At 58.0% G+C, this 19,671-nt stretch overlaps 4 protein-coding genes across 4 annotated transcripts; 2 read left to right on the top strand and 2 right to left on the bottom strand.

Annotated features, from left to right (window-relative positions):
* Positions 1–2,050: 2,050 nt before the first annotated feature.
* On the bottom strand, positions 2,051–6,656 carry B0H64DRAFT_319504 (armadillo-type protein; the record flags this gene model as incomplete). The annotated part of the gene is made up of 6 exons (XM_062800432.1): positions 2,051–3,363; positions 3,431–4,331; positions 4,810–5,011; positions 5,669–6,114; positions 6,280–6,300; positions 6,453–6,656. 6 exons carry the CDS (start codon positions 6,654–6,656, stop codon positions 2,051–2,053), a joined length of 3,087 nt encoding a protein of 1,028 aa, XP_062661122.1.
* A 4,059-nt stretch (positions 6,657–10,715) lies between these two features.
* Positions 10,716–14,671, top strand: B0H64DRAFT_357619 (uncharacterized protein). Its single transcript, XM_062801623.1, has 2 exons — positions 10,716–10,863; positions 10,952–14,671. The coding sequence occupies exons 1-2, from the start codon at positions 10,737–10,739 to the stop codon at positions 14,290–14,292; spliced, it is 3,468 nt and encodes a 1,155-aa protein (XP_062661121.1). The 5' UTR covers positions 10,716–10,736; the 3' UTR covers positions 14,293–14,671.
* A 34-nt stretch (positions 14,672–14,705) lies between these two features.
* Positions 14,706–16,625, bottom strand: B0H64DRAFT_357615 (P-loop containing nucleoside triphosphate hydrolase protein; the record flags this gene model as incomplete). Its single annotated transcript, XM_062801622.1, has 3 exons — positions 16,166–16,625; positions 15,389–16,024; positions 14,706–15,103 (listed from the first exon to the last, which is right to left on the bottom strand). The coding sequence occupies exons 1-3, from the start codon at positions 16,332–16,334 to the stop codon at positions 14,706–14,708; spliced, it is 1,203 nt and encodes a 400-aa protein (XP_062661120.1). The 5' UTR covers positions 16,335–16,625.
* A 476-nt stretch (positions 16,626–17,101) lies between these two features.
* Positions 17,102–19,671, top strand: B0H64DRAFT_127760 (uncharacterized protein). The gene is made up of 3 exons (XM_062798075.1): positions 17,102–17,650; positions 17,706–17,889; positions 17,945–19,671. The coding sequence occupies exons 1-3, from the start codon at positions 17,419–17,421 to the stop codon at positions 19,338–19,340; spliced, it is 1,812 nt and encodes a 603-aa protein (XP_062661119.1). The 5' UTR covers positions 17,102–17,418; the 3' UTR covers positions 19,341–19,671.

The raw sequence follows: 19,671 nt of genomic DNA, 5'->3' as shown, positions 1-19,671 counted from the left end.
TTGGAGTTGGGTTTTGAAAGGATCTTTTTCTCCATTTCTGTTCCCCTCTGATGGTCCTTGTGTCTCATGCTTTCCCGCCTGTCCTCTTGGTTCTTTAAAGGCAACCAACAGAACATGCCCATGGCGTATTTGTTCCGTCTTGGCCGTTTCTAATACCAACCATTCCTGATATGCAGTAAATGGTTACCTTGCCCGCACAGCCCCCCCCCCCTCTTTTCCACATTGCCCACGCACATCGCCGCCGTGGCCCTGATGCGGTGCGTATCCCGTCGGCTGCCAAAGACTCGGGCCATCGTTGTCAAGCGCCTACCACGGTTCCGACGGTTGAGAGAGAGGGGGCGAGAGAAATAGGGGGAGAGAGAGAAACAGAGAGAGACACGCAGGTTGAGGGGCAACTAACTATTCAGCTCCTCTCGGTAGCTATGGAGGGCCACGTCGAGGCTTGACGGAAAGCTGGATGCAAGCAAGGGTATGGTTATGCTGGTTGGAAGGGACGGCATTTTAAAGCGCCACAAACAACAATGCGGTGGATAAGTCGGGTGGTCTGGTTTTGGCAATTTCTCTTTTTTGTTAGGGTTTGTTGCGTGAAACGATGGGGTGGCTGTTCAGCTTGGTAAATGGCGACGGCGCTGGCAGGATGGGCAGTGGACAGAGATCTTCTTCACAACATATCCCGATGTCGTTTGAGTAGAGCAGTTACACATGCCGCCCGGTCCGTTCAGAAATACCAAAAACAGCCAGAAAAAAACACATCACAGCAGTCACGGCAAGGACAAATATAGAAATGCGGCTTTTTGTTTGCATCCTCTCCTCTAAATACAGGCAAACCAAGGCAGGCGAGGCCAGCGCGAAGCCAGCCAGCCGGAGCCAAGCTGCTGCTGAACGGCACGGCGCAGCAGCATCACCGATCCATGACCACCCCCATTGCGTTCTCCATGAGAATCACAACTGCGCGAGGTCTGCCGACCCCACAAGAGTTGATTCCCAATACCGGACCCAGGAACGGAGATCGAGAAACCGCTCGGGCGCGAGGCCGAGACCGCAGCAGAAGAAACCAAAATAGAAAATCCACCGAAGTCCGGTGCTGCCACAGACCGACGTCTAGTGGGGCAGCATAGATAGATAGTGTAGAAGAGAAACGCCGAGACCAAATGTGAGCACGAAAAAGAAACCGTAAACGCCCAAAAAGCGGTTGCGGGAGTGGGGCAGTCGAATCTACCCGAGACATCCAGGACGACCCAAACCCGAACGTTGCCTTTGCAAATCCTCAGGGAACTTGGGATTCGTCCGCAGTGGCCGAAGAAGGCGCTACTTGACGGCTGACGAGCAGTGGTATGGGTGATATGAATGGGGCGATAACCGAGGGGCCTCAGTTCCTGGCCGACCGCTGAGAAATGAACCAAGACGATGCGTTGCCGTTGCGAGGACGGCGCGCAGAGCGCAAAATACAGCCCGAGTCTCTGGCCAAAGCAGCTAACAGGCCCTGTATCCCGAAAACCGGCCGGTTTGCAATATCTTGTCGAGATGATTGTTGATGCAAATGGCGTGGAGAGATGCAGAGATTTGGCTGAGATTGGGATAAAGTTATCCGGGAGGATCGAGGTCTGAAATCGAAGAGACCGAAAAGAAAAAAAGAAAAACCGAAGACCGAAATGACGAAGGGAAATACTGGGGAGGAGAAGAATACGCTCCAGACCCTCTATGCCGTCGCGACTGCCTCACACCTATCGAGCGGGTAGTGTACAACAAAGCAGGCCTCCCCGAGACGGGACCATGACTCCCGAGGAGGTGCTTATGCTCGATGGTGATTTTTTGCCGTCGCCCAATGAATACCGTGTTGCATCGTGAGAAAACCCGAAATGCCGTGCCAATCGTTGCTAGTGGAAACAGTGGGATGAGGAAAAGGTCGTGACGGTCATAGCATTGCGATGATGCCTTTCGTAGCTAATGTAGCAAGGGGGAAGGGAAGAGGACGGAAAGAACGCGGATGATCAAGCCCAAGGCTCGGCACTCCGCGGGGGTGGCGAGCATGGGGCGGCGAGCGCAATGGTTAGACCCACTGGGCTTCACCGTTCTCAGCGTTCCCCATGGGGCCGTTGTATTGAGGCGGGAACTGCTGTGCACGCGGCGGCTGTAGGGGGGCCTGGCTCTGCGGAGCAGGGACGGCGATAACCGCGCTGCTCGGATACATGGCGCCCGCTCCGTGGCCGCCGTTCATGCCGGCGCCGTGGGCCCCATTCACGCCGTTGGCGTAGGCCCCGGTCGCGAGAATTGAGGCGCCATTGGGCATGGCACGGTTATGAGCCGGGCGGATTGAGATTTGACCGCCAGCCGGGTCGGTCGGCAGTACTTGGCCGGTGTTGTTCGGGCCTGTGCGGGTATCGTGGGTCTGAATCTTGGCCTGGATGCGGCGACCATAGGGAGTCGCGCGAATGCTGGGGAGGATAGGGCGAATAGCCTCGATGAGCTGGTGCTTGGACATGGGAGTCGCATAGTCGAGGGCGGTCTGGATCACGTAGTTGCCGAACGAGTCGCGAAGCAAGCGGTCAATCTCGCCGGGGTTCAAGAGTTCCGAAACGATCAGGTCCCGAGACGATTCGCCAGCGCAGCGCAAGCACTTCTCGACGACGTTGGAGCTGAACTTGTGCTTGGAGAGCAGGCCAATGCGGCCCTGGAACTGCTTAACGAGGGGCTCCGTGAAGGTAGACTCGTTGAGGTCAATGATGTACTGGACCACGTAGTTGCCGAAGGGATCTTGCACTAGGGTGACGGCGTGGTCGGTGATACGCTCAATGAGCCAGATCTTCTGGGCACCATCGGCATGGTCAATGCAGCGCTGGAGGACGCAGCAGCCATGGCGGTGAGTGCCAACTTCGACGCAGTGCTTGCCAACAGCGTCGAAGATGAAGGAGGCATCGGCAGCGCTGAGCTTGTTCAGGCACTTTTGGATGACGTGGTTGCCGTTGAGATCCTGGATGAGTTCGACAACTTGGTTTCGGAGGGCCTCAACGATCAGGTTGATTTGAACCTGCGTGGTCACATGCTCGATCATCTTCTGGAGGGCTCGAGTACCATGCTGGTTCAGGGCGATCGTTACCATGTTTGTCGTGGAGTTCTGGATCAGGACAGTGCGCTCGTCATCGTTGCAGTACTCAAGCAACTTCTGGCAGAGGTAGTTGCCAAAGGGGTCGGTCATCAGCTCCACCACGTGTTGGTTGGTCTCGAGCCAGATCATGTGAATCTGGTCGGGGATGCGGTTCTCCAGCTGCTTCTGCAGGTAGCGGCAACCGTGCTGGTCCTTGCAGAGGGAGTAGATGGTGCCGCCAACCTGTTCAAGAGGCAGATTGTTGAACCGAGCCATGGCTATTGGAAGATCGTTAGGGCTTTGGAATACGGGGATAGGCAGCGCGAGGTATGGGCTGGAACTCACCTTCACTGTCCATCTGGCGGCGGCTCTGGATGACGCGAGCCTGGCTGTCCTGGTGCGGGCGAGGAGCCGGCGCCTGATTGTAAAGCGGGTTGTAGCCGGTGAAGTTCTGTTGCGAATACATGGCCGGGGGATTGCCGTTGCCAACCGACATGTTCTGCATGAGCATCGGGAGGGAGTTGTAGCCAGCAGTGGGCGGGCCGCTCATGGCATTGTAGCCGGTGTTTGTGGGGAAGTACTGATACGGCATCCCGGGAGCGGGTGCGGACACGGCCGGCGGCGCAGCAGAGGAAGAGTGCTGCTGCTGAGCGGGGGTAGGCCCGAATGGCGCCGCGCTAGCTTGCAGGGTCGACGTGATGGACGGGTAGTTGGAAGACTCGCGGCCATTAGCCGCAGAGGCATCCGAGGAGAGCTCGCGGTTATGACGACCGGCCATAACACCAGCGGGGATGCGGCCAATGCTGGCATTGTGGTTGTGGAAATGTTGCTGGGCGTGGTTGTTCGCGTTGACACCCAGACCAGTAGTGCCGTTGGGCTTGACAGTCGGCACGTCGTTGGCCGAATATGACTGGTGCAGCTTCGGAGGGGAAGTCATGATGTGGGCGGTAGGCGATGAGACGACCGAGGTGACCGGTGCATCCAGCGCTGCAGTCGTGGCTTCCGGGAAGAGCTTCATGCCGTCAATCGAGTGCCGTACATTGGCCGGGCGGCTGTTCCCCATAGTACTGGCCTCGGACGGCGAACCGAGCGACGCACCACCGCTGTGCTGGTTGGAGCCCATGGTGGTCATATTCTGCTGGTAACGATGCTTGTTAATGCTGTTCCAGCCGTTTGAAGGACGATGTTCTTGCCCAGAGGTCTGGGAGAGGGTGAGGTTGGGGGCAGCGGAAGAAGAAGCAGAAGACTTGTGAAAAGCAAAATGTTAACAGGCCGACCAAATACAAAAATTGAGATGCGGTGGGCTGTTGACAATGGAGATTTTGGGCAGGGGAAGCGAAGGTGTAGAATATGCGATTCTGCTGTTAAAAGCGAAGAGCAAAACCGGTGTGGAAAAGCAGATACAGCAACGCAAGTCGCAGATGCCCGATGATGAATGGAGCCGGGGGAGAAATAATAATTGGAGTTGGAAGTGAAGTGGTGAATGGGAAGGGCTGGGTCGTGGTGCAACCATTGTTTCCAAGAGATGATATGGGACTAAAAAGTTGAACTGCAGCGCCAATTTGCTAGAACAGAAATTGTGATGCAAATCCGGGTTTCTGAAACTTGCAAAAAAATAGCAGAAACAGGCAACTTTTAAGGATGGAAAGGAAAAGCAAGGGCGAATGGGAGTGTCAAACCGACCGCTGAACTGCAACCAAACCAAAGGAGGATGCCAAACTCACCATGTTTGGATATGCCTGTTGCCGGAATAAGGATGGGAACGAGTCGTTATTCCCAACCTGGGTCGTGGGAGTCGTCCTGGCCTCTGGGGGGGCCGAGTCCTCGTCTCCGAACAGGAAACCAGTCGTGTTGTTGCTGTCCTCGAGGCCAATGTCGGCCAAGTAGGTCCGGGACCGAGTCACGGGCATGGAATATCGGTTTAGTCTGTAAATAATGTTTTGTCAGTGACCGAGTTCGCCTCGATGGTCCGCCTTGCCGCGAGAAAATATTACTGTTGTGTGTGTAAAGCCAAAGACGATGGGGGCGTCAGTGGCTGGTGTTGGAAGACCGACCCCAACGCGCTCAACAGTATCACTTGATCGAAATGCTGGCGGCTGCAGGCGTTGTGGAAGAAGAAAGTGTGTGTGTGAAAGAGAAGGTTGAAGGTAGAGGATGGGGATGGGGTGAAGATGGAGAAAAGGGATTAGGTATAAATAGTTATTGAAAGCTCTTAAAGAAGGCTAAGGAAGTGGGCACGGCTGGGATTGTCACCCTTCAGCGGAGACAGAGCGGGAAACTGCGCGAAGCTCTTTTCCTACCCGCCGCTAAATGGTGGGTGAATGGGCCGTTGATGGGGTGGTGAGTAACAAGAATAGGAAAGCAGGGGAGGGATTGTTATGAATAGAGGTTGCTGGTCCGCCCGCCTTATTGTGCAGGTCAACCCGTTTCAAAGGGGTTGTTGGGATGAAATGGACCGTGGATCCAAAACAACATCTGGGGGATCTCGGGGAGGAAAGGGCTTGATGGGGTCTCAAGCCAGCCGAGCGGACCGGAGCGACTTTCCACGATTTGCGAACAACAACAGGAAACAGGGCCACTTACGCATTGGTTGAACGATGGCTTGTGGGGTCCTGGCGAACAGCCTCCTCTTTCTCATCCTCGTCGCTGTTCCTCCTCGAGCTCGGCACCGAGTGGGACGGGGCGTCGTCAAAGGGGAACCGGGACGGCAGAGTGCCGGAAAGCGGCGACGTGAGGAGCGAGCCGGACCGACCTGGTCGGTTGTTGAAGATGCCTGGCGGAGACGCGAGACTCGAGGTGGAATAGCGATTCGGCCTGGAGAAAATCGAAGGGAAGCCGCTAGTTTCACGGTACTCCGGGGGCGTTGTCGGCTCTGACTGATGCCCCCCGTACCGAGTGGCCAAGTCCTCTTGCATCTTGTGAAGCTCCCTCTCCTCAAGCCGCTGCTGGGCGTCCAGCTTGTGGATCTCGGCCTCGAAGCGCCGCCTATGCTCCCGAAGCCGCTCGTAATCCAACCTTTTCTTTTCTAGCTGCGGCCAGAGTTAGCTAACTATTCTTTTAAAGGGATCCGCTCATAGCTCGCGGCTACGGCAGCCTCTCCGAGGCAAGACAATCCCGCCGCGCCTCAGTAGCGGCCTCCAGACGCCCCAGCGGAAAACCAGCCTAGGCGCCGTGGAGTCGACGAAGGCACATACCAATTGAACTTTGTGCATAGCCTACCGCAACCATTGTCAGCCCAGTGTCATGAATCTGCGGTTGGCAGCAACAAGAGCGGAAGCAGCAGCAGCGGCAGCAGCAGCAACAACAGCAGCAACAGCAGGCGCCCATGTCCCCAGCCACATCAATCCCGGATTCCCAAAGAACGTACCGTGGTCGAACCGAAGTCTTGCGGTTCGGGGGCGGCGCGCGGAATAGTGGTAATTGATGACAATGTTGGTACACGACCGGAGTCAGTAGTGAACCGGCGCGGGAGCAGAGGCCCGTTGTTGCGCGGCGGCGACACGAAAGCGCCGCTGCCGGTCACTTGGGGGTCGGCGCGGGGAGTCTGCTGATTTCGGAAAAAGTCGTCCATGCCGGCTGCCCTCTGCTATTACACAGCAATCTTCGTACACGGGGAGCGCGAATTGGACGGCGGTATATCTTCTCTATAAGTCTGGAAAGGATTTGCGGTCAGCAGTCTGACTTTGACCGTGGAGGAGTCCGACGCTCGAGGCGAATTGCGGGCACGCCCCCTCTGCTTGTCGCAGCGGCTGACCAAAGGGAACCGGGGGGCGGAGGGGAGCAGGCAAGGCGAGGCATGGACAGGAAGAACTACGAAGAACTCGGAGTCCCTCGATTGTCCATCCTCCTCGAAGCTCTCTCCGTATTGCCGGTGGTTGCTGTGCCGAATCGCCCTGGCGCCCCCAACCATCATCGGCTAGCCGTGCCCCCCTCTTGCGGCTCCCGCTTCACGTTTCACGCCTCACTCTTTTCGCGACGGACTCGAGTTCGAAAAGCTCTGCAAGCGCGGTTGCAAGCAGAGCGCAAAGGAGACATGCACTGACCTAGAGAAACAAAGTCTGTTGGCACACGCTACGTCCTGGAGACCAGGCGCAACAGTAAAGGGGGTCGAAGCAGTAGTACAAAAGAGCGTGGGATGGAGGAGGGCAGTTCGAAAGCGCCGCGTGCTTTGGGTGGAGGTTCGGTTTATGGAACAGCCTGCCTGCAGGCGCTGGACGGACGGACCACTGGCAACGCAGAACCTGAAAGTTACTGGCCCCGACCACTCTACTCGGGGTTAGGTCAGGTTGGGGGGGCCCAAGCTCGTGTGCGCTAAAACATCCGGTCCATCATCCATCCCCCCACCCTCTCGATTGGGTTACCAGGCGCCGTGGGTCTTCGCCCTGTCCGTGCCTGCTGCCCCTGTGCGACCAGCTGCTGGGCGGGCTTGCGCACTCAAAATCAACATGGAAACGCTGGACATGGATAGGTGGTCCGGCATGCGAGTCCGGTCGGGATTGGACTCCGATGATGAGAGCCTCGACACTCGACACGCGCCCCCCCCGCCTCCAGCGGCTCGTAGGCAAAAAGAGGAAAAAAGGGAAAAGTGGGAGGCCTAAAGGGGACTGCTGCGGGATAGCACGATAGGTCACGGATGAGAAGAGCAGTCATCAGTCGAATCCAATTCGCAGGCGAGACGGGATGGCGAGGGTTACATGGTCAAAGACGGCGGCTGCTTGCTTGCTGCCCAAGCCCGCCAACCCCGGATTTTCTGCCCTACCGGGGTGTTGGACCATTTCGTGCGTGCATTCGCCTCCAGCTATAAAAGAGGCGATGTCGCCCACGCTGATCAGAGGAACGACATGCAGGCCCGGCACACTAACCGGAGGTTCCCTTCCCTTCATGCACACTGACTTAGTACACAGTAGGTAACGCGGGGGTGCTCGCTCGGCATGTCAATTGACAGAGGTACTTTAGGTATGCACCTCTTCCTCAAAGGATCCAGCCCTTCTCGCCATCCATATGAGAAACAGCGATTCATGGCCTTCCAACTGCTGCATGCTGACGGGGTGGTTTCGCCGCCCTGATATATACACAAACAGGTTACCCGGGAAAACAGCGGTGTACGAGCGCAGGAACAATGGAATGGGTGGCAGCACGACAGGACGGTACCAGCAGCAGTCAAGGCCGGCTCCAGACAACTGTGACACCGACTCGTGGGTTGCAGCCCGCCCCCCACCGTCTCACCTCACACCTTCGACCAGCTGGCGGGTATAAGACAGGCAGGTGTTCCCCAGGTTCGGACCCGGCCCATGCGCCTGCATGGTAATTTATGTCGGATGTTGCGTTGTGACTGGCGGTCTTGATGGTTTGCCGCTGGCGGCAGCAAGATGCACAGTACCGAATTTGGACGTCCAGATAGGGGCCGGGCCGGGCTGTACTGGGCTGGGTTCGACAATATCGTCAATGAGGGAAACGCTTCCTCCTCTCTTTCTCCACCCTCCGATGTGCGGAGATCAGCTAAAATCTTGGCCAGCAGGCGAAAGCATCGTTCTGAAGCAAGAATGATGTACATACTAACAAGGCGAGTCGGTCAGAGGAGGGGTCCATGTGCTCGGAAGTTGAAGCCAGTCACCCAGTGGAAAAGGGAGAGGCTCCACCTCCAAGGCGCTGACAGTCGGGGTCTCTCTGGTTCCGCCGCTTGCCGGCACATCTGACATTGGGTTCCGCATCCTTCAACAAGGTGTCATGGCCACCCCACTGAATTCGCGATTTGATGCAACGGCAAGGTGGCAACATCGCGGGATGCTGCCCGCTCGTCAGTTATGTAGAAGCATTGGAAAACATTGAAGACAGACCTCAACAGACCCAAACCCGAAGGCCCAGTAACGGTGGCTCCCCGTGCCGAAGGAGCTCGGTGGTGCATTTAACCGGGTTCGCGACTTCACGCAGCGCTCGCTACGAAACCGAATCGACGGGAATCTGACTATCAAACATAGACAGCAGACGCCTCCGGATCGGCGTGGACACGGCCCGACTTGCTGAGTTCCTGTCCTGGTGTTTTCGGAAGCCGGTCGTCGACCACAAGACGATCTCGAGAAGCCGGTGCGTCCCCCGTCACCCCGTCCACGCTCCTAGTTCCAGAATCACCAAGTAGATCAGCAGATGAGATCTTCTTTGCTCGTCACCCTCGCTTCCCCCCGCCGCCAACGGGCCGCAACCCCTCTTTGAACGTTGCAACCAGGGGTCCTCCTGTGGAGCTCCCATCCCTGTCCACACATGTCGAACACCCAGCCCCCTTTTCTCAACATCCGCGCAGAAGAATCCTCTGTTGTGTCGACACATCCCCGAATTCGGGGAGGGGCCAATTGAGAAGGGCAAGCGCGCTTCCCACGAAAGACGCAGGGCCAATGCGAAGAGCTGGTTTTGCGACAGGTTTCGATAGCCCCACCTCTGCCCGACGAGACGCAAGGAGGCACGGGAGGGTATCACAGCCGACCCCGTCGATCTTGGTGCGACTCCGAGGTTATTGGCGGTTGATTCCACAAGTCCTTTTCCGAGGGACCTGGGGGCCGTCGCCAACTTCCATGACTCGAGACGGGAGTCGCGGCCTAATGAGAGCTCAACAATCAAGGCCTGCCAATGGCGAGGCACGGCCATTCCGACGGCGCATTGGTTCGTCAGAGAGATGTAAATTATGCAGCTGCGTGAGTTGTCGTGGAGGGGTTACCTTACCCAAGAGTCAGCCTCATTTTCCAACCCCACACTCGGTGACAGGCAGAACCTCGCAACCCGGAGCAGGAGCGTAAAAGTCGGTGAGCCCAATTTCAAGGCCGCAAACCCACTGCCTCGGCGTTCTTCTGAGATGGATGGACAGTGGGTGCCTTGTATTCATTGATCAAGTATCGGAAACTCGACAGGTTGACTTGAGGAGAGATCACACTGGACTCGCGGGCCCTCTGACATGATGCCCCGCTTAAGAGCCCCAATTGAGTACAGAGGTACCCACGCACCCGCATACCCCAATAACGAACCGCTACCATCGCCGAGTCCATATTTGGTATGAAACAAAAGCGGGCGGATGATTCAATTGCGGTTCATTCGTGCTTCGGAACGAGAACGCGGGATGAGGGGTTGATTCAAGGCGGGGTAATCGTTGAGAGGCTCAGAGCTGCCTTCTCTTTTCGGACATCTTAGACCAAACGATCCGCTTCAAGCCCGCGCCCATTGCCTGCACGTAGGCCGGGCAATGCAATGCTGAGTTCAAAGTAGAGAAACTCCGGGTCAGAAAGCATATGAAATTAGAACTCGTCTAATGTCGCCCCTAAAATGCATGTATGTACTTCCCTGCGATGATGAATATAGGACAGGAACTTTTTCGCCCCGAGATCCAGAAACTTGCCCGCCTCAACGGAAAACTAAGAAAATGACCAACTTCCACCTATGTTACTGTGTCTTCGTCACACTGATGTTGATGAACGTTTGAGCTTTGGCTCCAGTTCCCAGCATGGACTGATGTTGCGATGTGGGTCACCTGTTGTCCCCAACCGGGCGGCATGGTCGGGGCTTATCGCGATAAGGACGGCGCCGTCGCGGGGCAAAAAATAATTGTTTGGCCCGCGTCAGTTGCAGCTCCGGCCGCCGCCTTGCACAGCACAACCGAACAGCCAAGATGGGTGCGATCGACGACGGCTTCGAGGCGCTGCTAGAGCCCTTCTACAACGGCAAGAGTTTAACAGATCCAATATCCACCAAGGAAGACAAATACCAGTTATTGCCGGCATTCCTCAAAGTCAAAGGTGAGTCAACGCGGGATTGAGGCCGTTGGGGAGGTTGACGGCATTCGCGGAATTTTGCCGGGTGCGCGTTGCTAACTTCAGATCGTAGGTCTCGTCAAGCAGCACATCGACTCATACAATTTCTTTGTCGAGCAGGAGATCAAGGATATTGTCAAGGCAAACCGCTCCATCCGCAGCGACCAAGAGAAGGACTTCTGGCTCGAGTTTACCGACATCCGCGTCGGCACCCCGACCCGCAATGACTACAGCGATTTCAAAGCCCGTGATGAGGTCACGCCCATGGAGTGCCGACTCCGGGACATGACATACGCCGCCCCCGTCGTTGTCGACATTACATACTCGCGCGATCGGAAGAGGATTGTTCGGAAAGATATCCCGCTCTGCCGAATACCCGTCATGCTCAAGAGCGCAAAATGCTGTCTCAGCGGTGCCAACAACGCCCAGATGGAGATTATGAATGAATGTCCCCTAGATCCCGGCGGCTACTTCATCATCAACGGAACCGAAAAAGTCATCCTCATTCAGGAACAGCTCAGCAAGAACCGTGTCATCGTCGAAGCCGACGAGAAGACAGGCGGCGTCTCAGCGTCCGTCACAAGTTCAACACACGAGCGCAAGTCCAAGACCTACGTCATTCTCAAGAAAGATCGCATCGTCCTCAACCACAACGTCCTCGTCGAGCCAATCCCCATCATCATCGTTCTCAAAGCCCTCGGTGGCCTCTCCGACTACGAAATCATGGAGGTTGTGGCGGGGGGAGATGCGCGATACCAGGACGACTTCCTCATCAACTTCGACGAGGCTACCAAGGCCGGCGTGTTCACGCAACAACAAGCTCTGGAGTACGTGGGCTCCAGAGTCAAGATGGGAGGACCTAAGAAGGGGCGATCAATGGCCGCGCCGCGCCGGAGCCCTGTCGAGGAAGGGTTAGATGCGCTGACAAACATCATCATTGCCCATGTCACAATCGAAGACCTCGACTTCTACCCGAAATCAATATATATCGCCATGATGGTCCGGCGTATCCTGATGGCGGCGCACAATCCCAAGCTCGTCGACGACCGCGACTTTGTGGGCAACAAGCGGTTGGAACTGGCCGGGCAGCTACTCTCCCTGCTCTTTGAAGATATGTTCAAGATGTTCGTCGGCGGTTTGAAAGGAAACATGGAATACTTCTTCAAAAAGCCTAACCGGACCTCCGCCTACGACCCTGTAGGCCCCATCAGCAGTCAGGGTCAATACATCACGCAGGGTTTGAATCGGGCCATCCAGAGTGGGAATTGGAACGTGAAGCGGTTCAATATGAACCGCGCGGGAGTCACACACGTCCTGAGCCGGTTGAGTTACATCGCGGCCCTGGGTATGATGACTCGTATCAGCAGTCAGTTCGAGAAAACGAGGAAGGTGAGCGGCCCTAGAGCCCTCCAGCCGTCGCAGTGGGGTATGCTTTGCCCGTCCGACACTCCTGAAGGCGAAGCCTGCGGTTTGGTCAAGAATCTGGCGCTCATGACGCATATCACCACCAACGCCGAGGAGGAGCCTGTCAAGAACTGGATCTTTGGTCTCATTCCCGGCGTGGAGCCCATTCGAATGTACACCGGAACCGAAATGCACAAGCCGGGCTCCTATATGATCCACGTCAACGGCACGCCCTTCGCTATTACCAAAAATCCGAAAGAGTTCGCATCGCGGTTCAAGACGACGCGTCGCCGCGGCCACATCTCTCCGTTTATCGGAATTCACATCAACGAGCATTTCTCGGCAATCCATATCGCCACAGATGAAGGGCGCATCTGCCGGCCCTATATCATCGTGAAGGACGGGAAGCCGAAACTAAAAAAGGAGCACTTGAGACTATTACAGTTTGGGAAGTCAACATTCGACGACTTTCTTAAAGGCAGCATCATAGAATACCTGGACGTCAACGAGGAGAATGACGCATTGATTGCCATCAGAGAAGACGACGTCAACCAGTCGACAACTCACATGGAGATTGAGCCCTTTACGATCCTCGGAGCGGTCGCCGGACTGATCCCCTTCCCCCATCACAACCAGTCTCCGCGTAACACCTACCAATGTGCTATGGGTAAGCAAGCCATCGGAGCCATTGCATACAACCAATTCAACCGCATCGATACCCTTCTCTACACGCTCGTCTACCCACAACGGCCTATGGTTATCACGAAAACTATCCAGCTCATTCATTACGACAAGCTCCCGGCTGGGCAGAACGCCACGGTCGTCGTCATGTCGTACTCGGGCTACGATATCGAAGACGCTCTCGTGTTAAACAAGGCGTCGTGCGACCGGGGCTTTGGGCGCTGCCAGGTGTTCCGCAAGTACACGGCCGAGCTGCAACAGTACCCGAACGGGCGAAAAGACAGGCTGGGAGGTGTCCAGAAGGATGAGGGCGGCAGTACCATCGCCAAGCACGCCTGTCTGGACAAGGACGGGCTTGCTGTCGTGGGCTACCGGGTGCACTCCGGCGAGACCATGATCATGAAGGAAACGCCGATTGACCAGACGTCGACCGGGATCGGTAGCGACCGCGGATCCGACGACTTCCGGCCAGCCGCGATCAACTACCGCATCCCCGACCCGGCGTACATCGACAAGGTGATGATCTCCAATACGGAAAAGAACACGAGCATCGTCAAAGTCCAAACTCGCCAAACCCGCCGGCCGGAGCTCGGCGACAAGTTCTCCTCCCGCCACGGCCAGAAGGGTGTCGTCGGCATCATCGTCGACCAGGAAGACATGCCCTTTTCCGACTCGGGCCTCGTGCCGGACATCATCATGAACCCCCACGGTTTCCCGTCCCGCATGACGGTCGGCAAGCTTTTCGAGTGCCTCACCGGCAAGGCGTCTGTCGTTGCCGGCGAGCGCGACTACGGCTTCGGCGACGCGTTCCGCTCGCATCCCGTCGAGGAGATGGGCAAGGTCCTGGTCGAGCACGGCTTCTCCTGGGAAGGCAAAGACTACTTCACCTCGGGCATCACCGGCGAGCCGCACGAGGCGTACCTGTTCAACGGGCCCATCTACTACCAGCGCCTGAAGCACATGGTGCAGGACAAGATGCACTCGCGGTCGCGCGGGCCGCGCGCGATCCTGACGCGGCAGCCGACCGAGGGCCGGTCGCGAGACGGCGGCCTGCGGCTGGGCGAGATGGAGAGAGATTGTCTGATCGCGTACGGCGCCTCGCAGCTGCTGCTCGAGCGCCTCATGATCAGCTCCGACGGCACCCAGGTCGATATCTGCGAGCGCTGCGGCCTGCTGGGCTACAAGGGCTTCTGCCAGACGTGTGCGAGCACGAGCCAGGTGACCCAGATGACGATGCCGTACGCGGCGAAGCTGCTGGTGCAGGAGCTGATTAGTATGAATGTTGGGGTGAGGATGCAGTTGGAGGATAAGTTCCCTCATCCGAGGTGAGGAGGGAGGGGGTGAATGTGAATGGGGTGGCGTTCGGGAAGGGTGTGACATTTTTTGTTTATGTATGATATTTGGGTCTGGCTATCTGGTTTAGCATGGCGCCTGAAGATCAAGGAGTTACAAAAGGTATGGTGTCGGTGATGGATAGAAACCAAACTAACAAATTTTGTCCGTCTTCGGGGTGCATCTATCCCGTGTGGTGGTGGTAGATATGTTTTGGAAAGAGTCCACTTCATGCGTGCATCTCCAGAAGGTATTCATAATCCTAACAGGTCCTAGATAACCAATACTGGATAACCCAACAGTGTCATACCGCTCTTACCCTCACAACTCACAGAATCCACCCCCCTTTTCCACCTCACCACTTGCCCCACCTTTGGCCAGACAGGAACCCCAACCCCTTTCCCCAAACATCACTCCCCTTCAGCCTCGCCCTCCCCATCCCCAGTGCCCCCCTCATCCTCCCTCTCCTCCCTCCCCTCCCCAACAGCCCTCAACCCTCCCATCCAAACCTCAAACCCCACCGCGCCCCCCCTCGTCCCAACCCCACTCTCCTTCGCATGCGCCGCAAAAACAACCTTCATCCACCGCTCCCACCCGGACCCCCCTCCAGCCGCTCGCAAAGAACTCGAACGAGCACGGTATGCGGCCGGCCGCCGCGACAGCGCGATGCGCGCAGCCACCTGGGTCGTCCACACGAGCCCGAGGGCGGGTGTCTTGAGCGCGTGCTGGGCGCGGGGGTCGTCGCCCCAGCCGGTGAACCAGCGCTGCTGGTGGTCGAGGAGGAGGGCCGGGTGGGTGGGTGGTTCGTCTCCGGGGGTGGGGTTGAAGGGGTTGGAGGGGTTGGAGGGGGGGAAGAAGGGGGTCATGGAGGGTGGTGGTGGTTGTTGTGGATGTTGGGGTTGTTGGGGGTGGCTGGAAGGGAGGGGGATGGAGGAGGGCGGGTCGACGGCCAGGTCGGCGGCGTGGGTGCTGGATGGGGGAGGGGGGCGGCTGCGGGTTGCGAGGGGGGATTCTTGGGTTTGGCGGAGCCCCCCCGTGTTGAGGTGCGGGTGATGGTGGAGGGAGGAGGCGGGGGTTCTGGAGTTAGCATAACCCCCGCCGAACCGGTCTGCCACCTGGTTGGAGACGACCACGGCGAGGTTGTGCCGCTGTGCGAGGTCGCGCAGGTGCATGCCTAGCTTGACGAGCTCGGTGCTGCGGGCGCCCATGTTGGAGCCGTGCTTGCCCCCTGACGAGGAGGCAGAGCGCTCAAACTCGGCGCGGTAGTTGGCGGCGACAGAATCGAGGACGACGAGGCCGATGCCGCGCCGTTCGACTTCAACGGGGACTTGGAAGGTCAGAATGTGGTCTTGGCTTTCAAGGTCTGGGGTGACGGTGCTGATGATGTTGTCGAGGGAGGGCCGCTGCGAAGGGGGCAGGCGTTGGAAGAGCGGGTTAGCCGAGAGCATCTGGGCAAGGCGCCGGGTCGATAGCGGGGCTTCGGTGCTAATGTAGAGCGCCGGGCGGCCAAGGCCGTGGGGTGGCGGGAGTTGGACCGAGAGGAGGAGGGAGAGCAGAAACTGGGTTTTGCCGGCGCCGGACTCGCCCGTCACCTCGGTCACGTAACCGGCCGGGATGCCACCGCCCAGGGCGCGGTCCAAGTCGGGATCGAGGGTGCTGATAGTCTGCCATTGTGCGGAGAGAGAGGCGACCGTCTTCCTCAACTCGCTGGTGGGCGGGTGTTGTGCATCTGGTTCCGGAGCAGGCCGGTCCGGGGCATCCGGCTCGGGACCCGCTTCAGCACTGGACTCGGCTACCTGCTGCCGGGCACGTGTTTCCGGAGCCGGATTTGCAACGCCGAGGTCTGCATGGAGGGCATTCAGCACCGCACCGCACAAACGCTTGACATCTAGTAACGGGAGATGGGTCCTCTTCCCAATATCAGCTGCCTCGAGGGTCAAGAGGTCGCTCGTGGAGATGGCATGCTTCTCCAACGCGGGAATCAGCCTCGCGAACTGCCCGACAGGGAAGTGCGGGAGCACGCGCAACAGATCCGTCATGGGTCAGAGGGAGACATGGGACACACGAGATGCATGGACCAGGGTGTGTTTGCTTGTGAGGCTTTTCCGTTCGATTTCCTGATGCTGCGATTTCGACGTTTGGCGCCGTTGTGACGGTGGGAAGGAAGGCGATGCTCGGCGGACTGTCGTCGGTCGCGAATGGCTGCGGAGCTCCGCAATTGCTGCAGCTGCAGTTGGCGATTGGCGATTGGCAATTGGCAAACGCAAGCAAGATCAGGGTTGCAGCTTGCCGTTGGTGCCGTGCGGGTTCCTGCGCAAGGCGTGGTTCATGGATGGAAGAGGGCCCATTTTTAGCCTTGTGGGGGGGACCGAAGTTCCTTTTTAGCACAACGCAATTAAACTCTCGATCGATGCAGGGGCCCCAGGCACCAGCTTCTGAGCTTTCCCCAGCACTTTCCTCGCCTTCCTCGCCTTCCTCACCTCTTTGACAGTTCTCACCCCGGGCGACTGCCAGGGTAGCGAGGCGCAGTGGGGGCCATCGGTTTCTCTTTCCCTCTGGGCACGGTCCTCAGGAAATTCCCGGAAGCCCCTCCATCACTTCGAAGATTGCCGCTCGGGTCAGCCCAGGATTTCATCCCCCGTTCACTCCCCGATTGCACCAAAGGTAGACCCCTGCTCTACCCCGGCCGTGCATCTGCACCCCTGAGAAAGTGAGTGCTTTAACCCCAATTAAGACTGGCGTTGGCCTGCCATGGCTGCAGCCAGCGTATCAACCCCCTGTCTTTCCAGAGACTTTTGCCGGGAAGACGGCATCAGCGTTTCTGGGCCTGTGTTGCAGAAGAAGCACGCAGACTCTGGGCTCGGTCGAGGACTGGGTCGAGGACTGGGTCGAGGGCTGAGTTCAATTTTATCATTCGGAGGCCCTCGACGGCCCCCTCGGGTGCATTGTTTCTTGTTGTTTCCTTTGCGGCTCCGTCCATCCACGAGTCACCGTGACACGACGTCGATGTTGTCCAACACCATCACAATCATTTAGCATTTTTGATGTTTATTTATTGATATTTTATTTTGAATATCACCACACTCTTTTAGATACACACGGTTAACTAACCAACTAACAACAATGGGCTTACAACTACTCTACGGGGCTGCCCTCCTCGGCGCCTCTGTCCAGGCATTCGCCTTCCTCCCACAACCAACAGACCCCTTTCAAGCGCTCCCAGTCGAGAATGGATGGACTCCAAAACCAACACCAGCACCAGAAGGCCATGGACTGTTCAAGCGTCAGATCAGCCTCCCCTCGACCTATCTTATAGCCTCGGATAACACCTGCGGCTTCATCAATGGCAATTCAAGTAAGTGAATCGGCACTCCCAAACTTCCTGAACGCGTTCTAACTCTCTCTCCAAGGATCCGCGTATGCCTGTCTCGACGATGACATGCAGTGTGCCTTCATCCCGTCCTCGGGCAAGATTCCCGGCGCTGCCGGGTGCTGCAAAGGCACAGACTGTTCGTTCCGGATCGCGTGTATTGACAGGAGTGATATGGACGACTGTGACGAGGACTGCGAGGACGACCCCTTGACCTTGAAATGGTAAATGCGGCCCACAAGTGTCCACGTCCCGTTTTCTGTCACTAACACCACTCAGTTCCGGCGCGGCCAGGTTCTGCAACACGGTCGCCTTTCCGGGAGGCGTCACAGACTACTACTGCAGCGCAAGGAGACGGACCTCGGCCCTTGAGGCGGAGACCACTCACAGCCGCGACAAGAGCAGGAGCATGTCAACCGTCAAGCCCAAGGCCACCTCAACCACTAAGAAGTCGAGCACGTCGACCAAGAAATCGTCGTCTTCAACTTCCGAGTCATCGTCAACCGAGACTACCTCCGAGACAACATCGGAAACAACATCCGAAGCCACGTCCGAAGAGCCTGCCTCCGCCACCGAACCCCCGGCCGCTTCAACCACGGCCGACTCGGACCGCTCTAGCGCCACCACTTCTTCGACGGAACCCGTAGCTTCGGATGCCCCTTCGACGCCAATCGGCGCTATCGTGGGAGGTGTCCTCGGCGGCATCGCCCTCATCGCCCTCGCCATCTTTGGCGCCATCTTCCTCCGCCAGCACAAGAAGAAGAACGAGGCCATGGCCGAGCTCCCGCCGCCTCAGCCCTTCATGGCCCAGCCGACATACCCCAACACCCAACCACCCACCGCACCTTACGGGCAAGACTCCGCCTCCGCCCGCATGTCCGGATACGCCGCGTCCTCCGTCGCCGGCACCCCGGCACAAATGTACGCCACCCCAGTAGCCGCAACGGGCGTCGGCGCTGCCGCTGGTGCTGGCGCTGCAGCAGCAGCAGGCTCCTTCAACTCGTACCACAACCACCAACCGAGCAACCACACCGGCAACTACCCCGAGTACCACAACAACAACGCCTACTCCGAACACCAGCCGAGCCCGATGACCACGCCCGGCGGCAGCCCCCAACTGCAATACGCACAATACGCCCACCAAATGCACGCGCCGCCCCCGCTCCCCGCACCATCCTACTACAACAACTCGCCGCGCGCGTCGCAGGACCACTACCGCGGCGGCAGCGGCGGCACAGGCACAGGAATACCAGGAGGCGAGAACGGGCCAGCCGAGATCGGCGACGGCGCCTGGGCGGGCGCCGAGCTCCCCGACCGCCGCTCCACCTCCACCCCCGTGTCCACCTACAACGGCACCACGCCCGTCAGCCCGGCGTCCGCGCTAGGTCCCATGCCCGGCGAGTCACAGGGTAATGGGGGGAGTGGTGTTGGGAGCGGTGTGCCGCTGAGCCTGCAGCCGGGGATGGGGTACCGGCCGTATCGGCCACCGGGAGCGGGGGGGAATAACCCCGGGAACGCGCCGGGTGGGATGGTGGTGCCGCGCAAGGCGGTGCCCTCCGGGCCGTCGCCTGCCGCGCAAGCACAGGGTCAGGCGCAAGGGCAGGCGCCAGATCAGCAGGGGCAGGGGGGCGCCGCTGGGGGGCATCAGCAGACGGTTGCGGTTGAGTTGCCTTGATAGATACAGCGGGGTTGGGGGATGGCGGGTAATGGGAAGAGGGAAGGGGGGATTCAATTTTTGCATGAGAGTGTTATACCCCATATTGTGCTGACGTGGGCATATCACCATTTTCTTTTAGAGCGGTTGCCTTTCATGAGGGATGGATGGAGTGTTTTCGGGTTGGGGATGGTTTGAACGGGTGGCCGTGGAGAGAGATCCCGTCTGTTTTGGACACGCCCTGTATTGGACACGCTAGATTTCTTGATTCTTGTATATACTTCAACACGAGTACGAACCATGGTCCTGACTCCTTGTCTGTCCTCGAGGTTCAACGTCCATCCACAGTGAA

This window comes from Chaetomium fimeti, assembly GCF_033439085.1.
Source record: "Chaetomium fimeti strain CBS 168.71 chromosome Unknown B0H64scaffold_3, whole genome shotgun sequence".
Lineage (NCBI taxonomy): Eukaryota > Fungi > Ascomycota > Sordariomycetes > Sordariales > Chaetomiaceae > Chaetomium > Chaetomium fimeti.
Note: the sequence above shows the minus strand (reverse complement) of the source record. Positions and strands in the feature narration are given on the sequence as shown.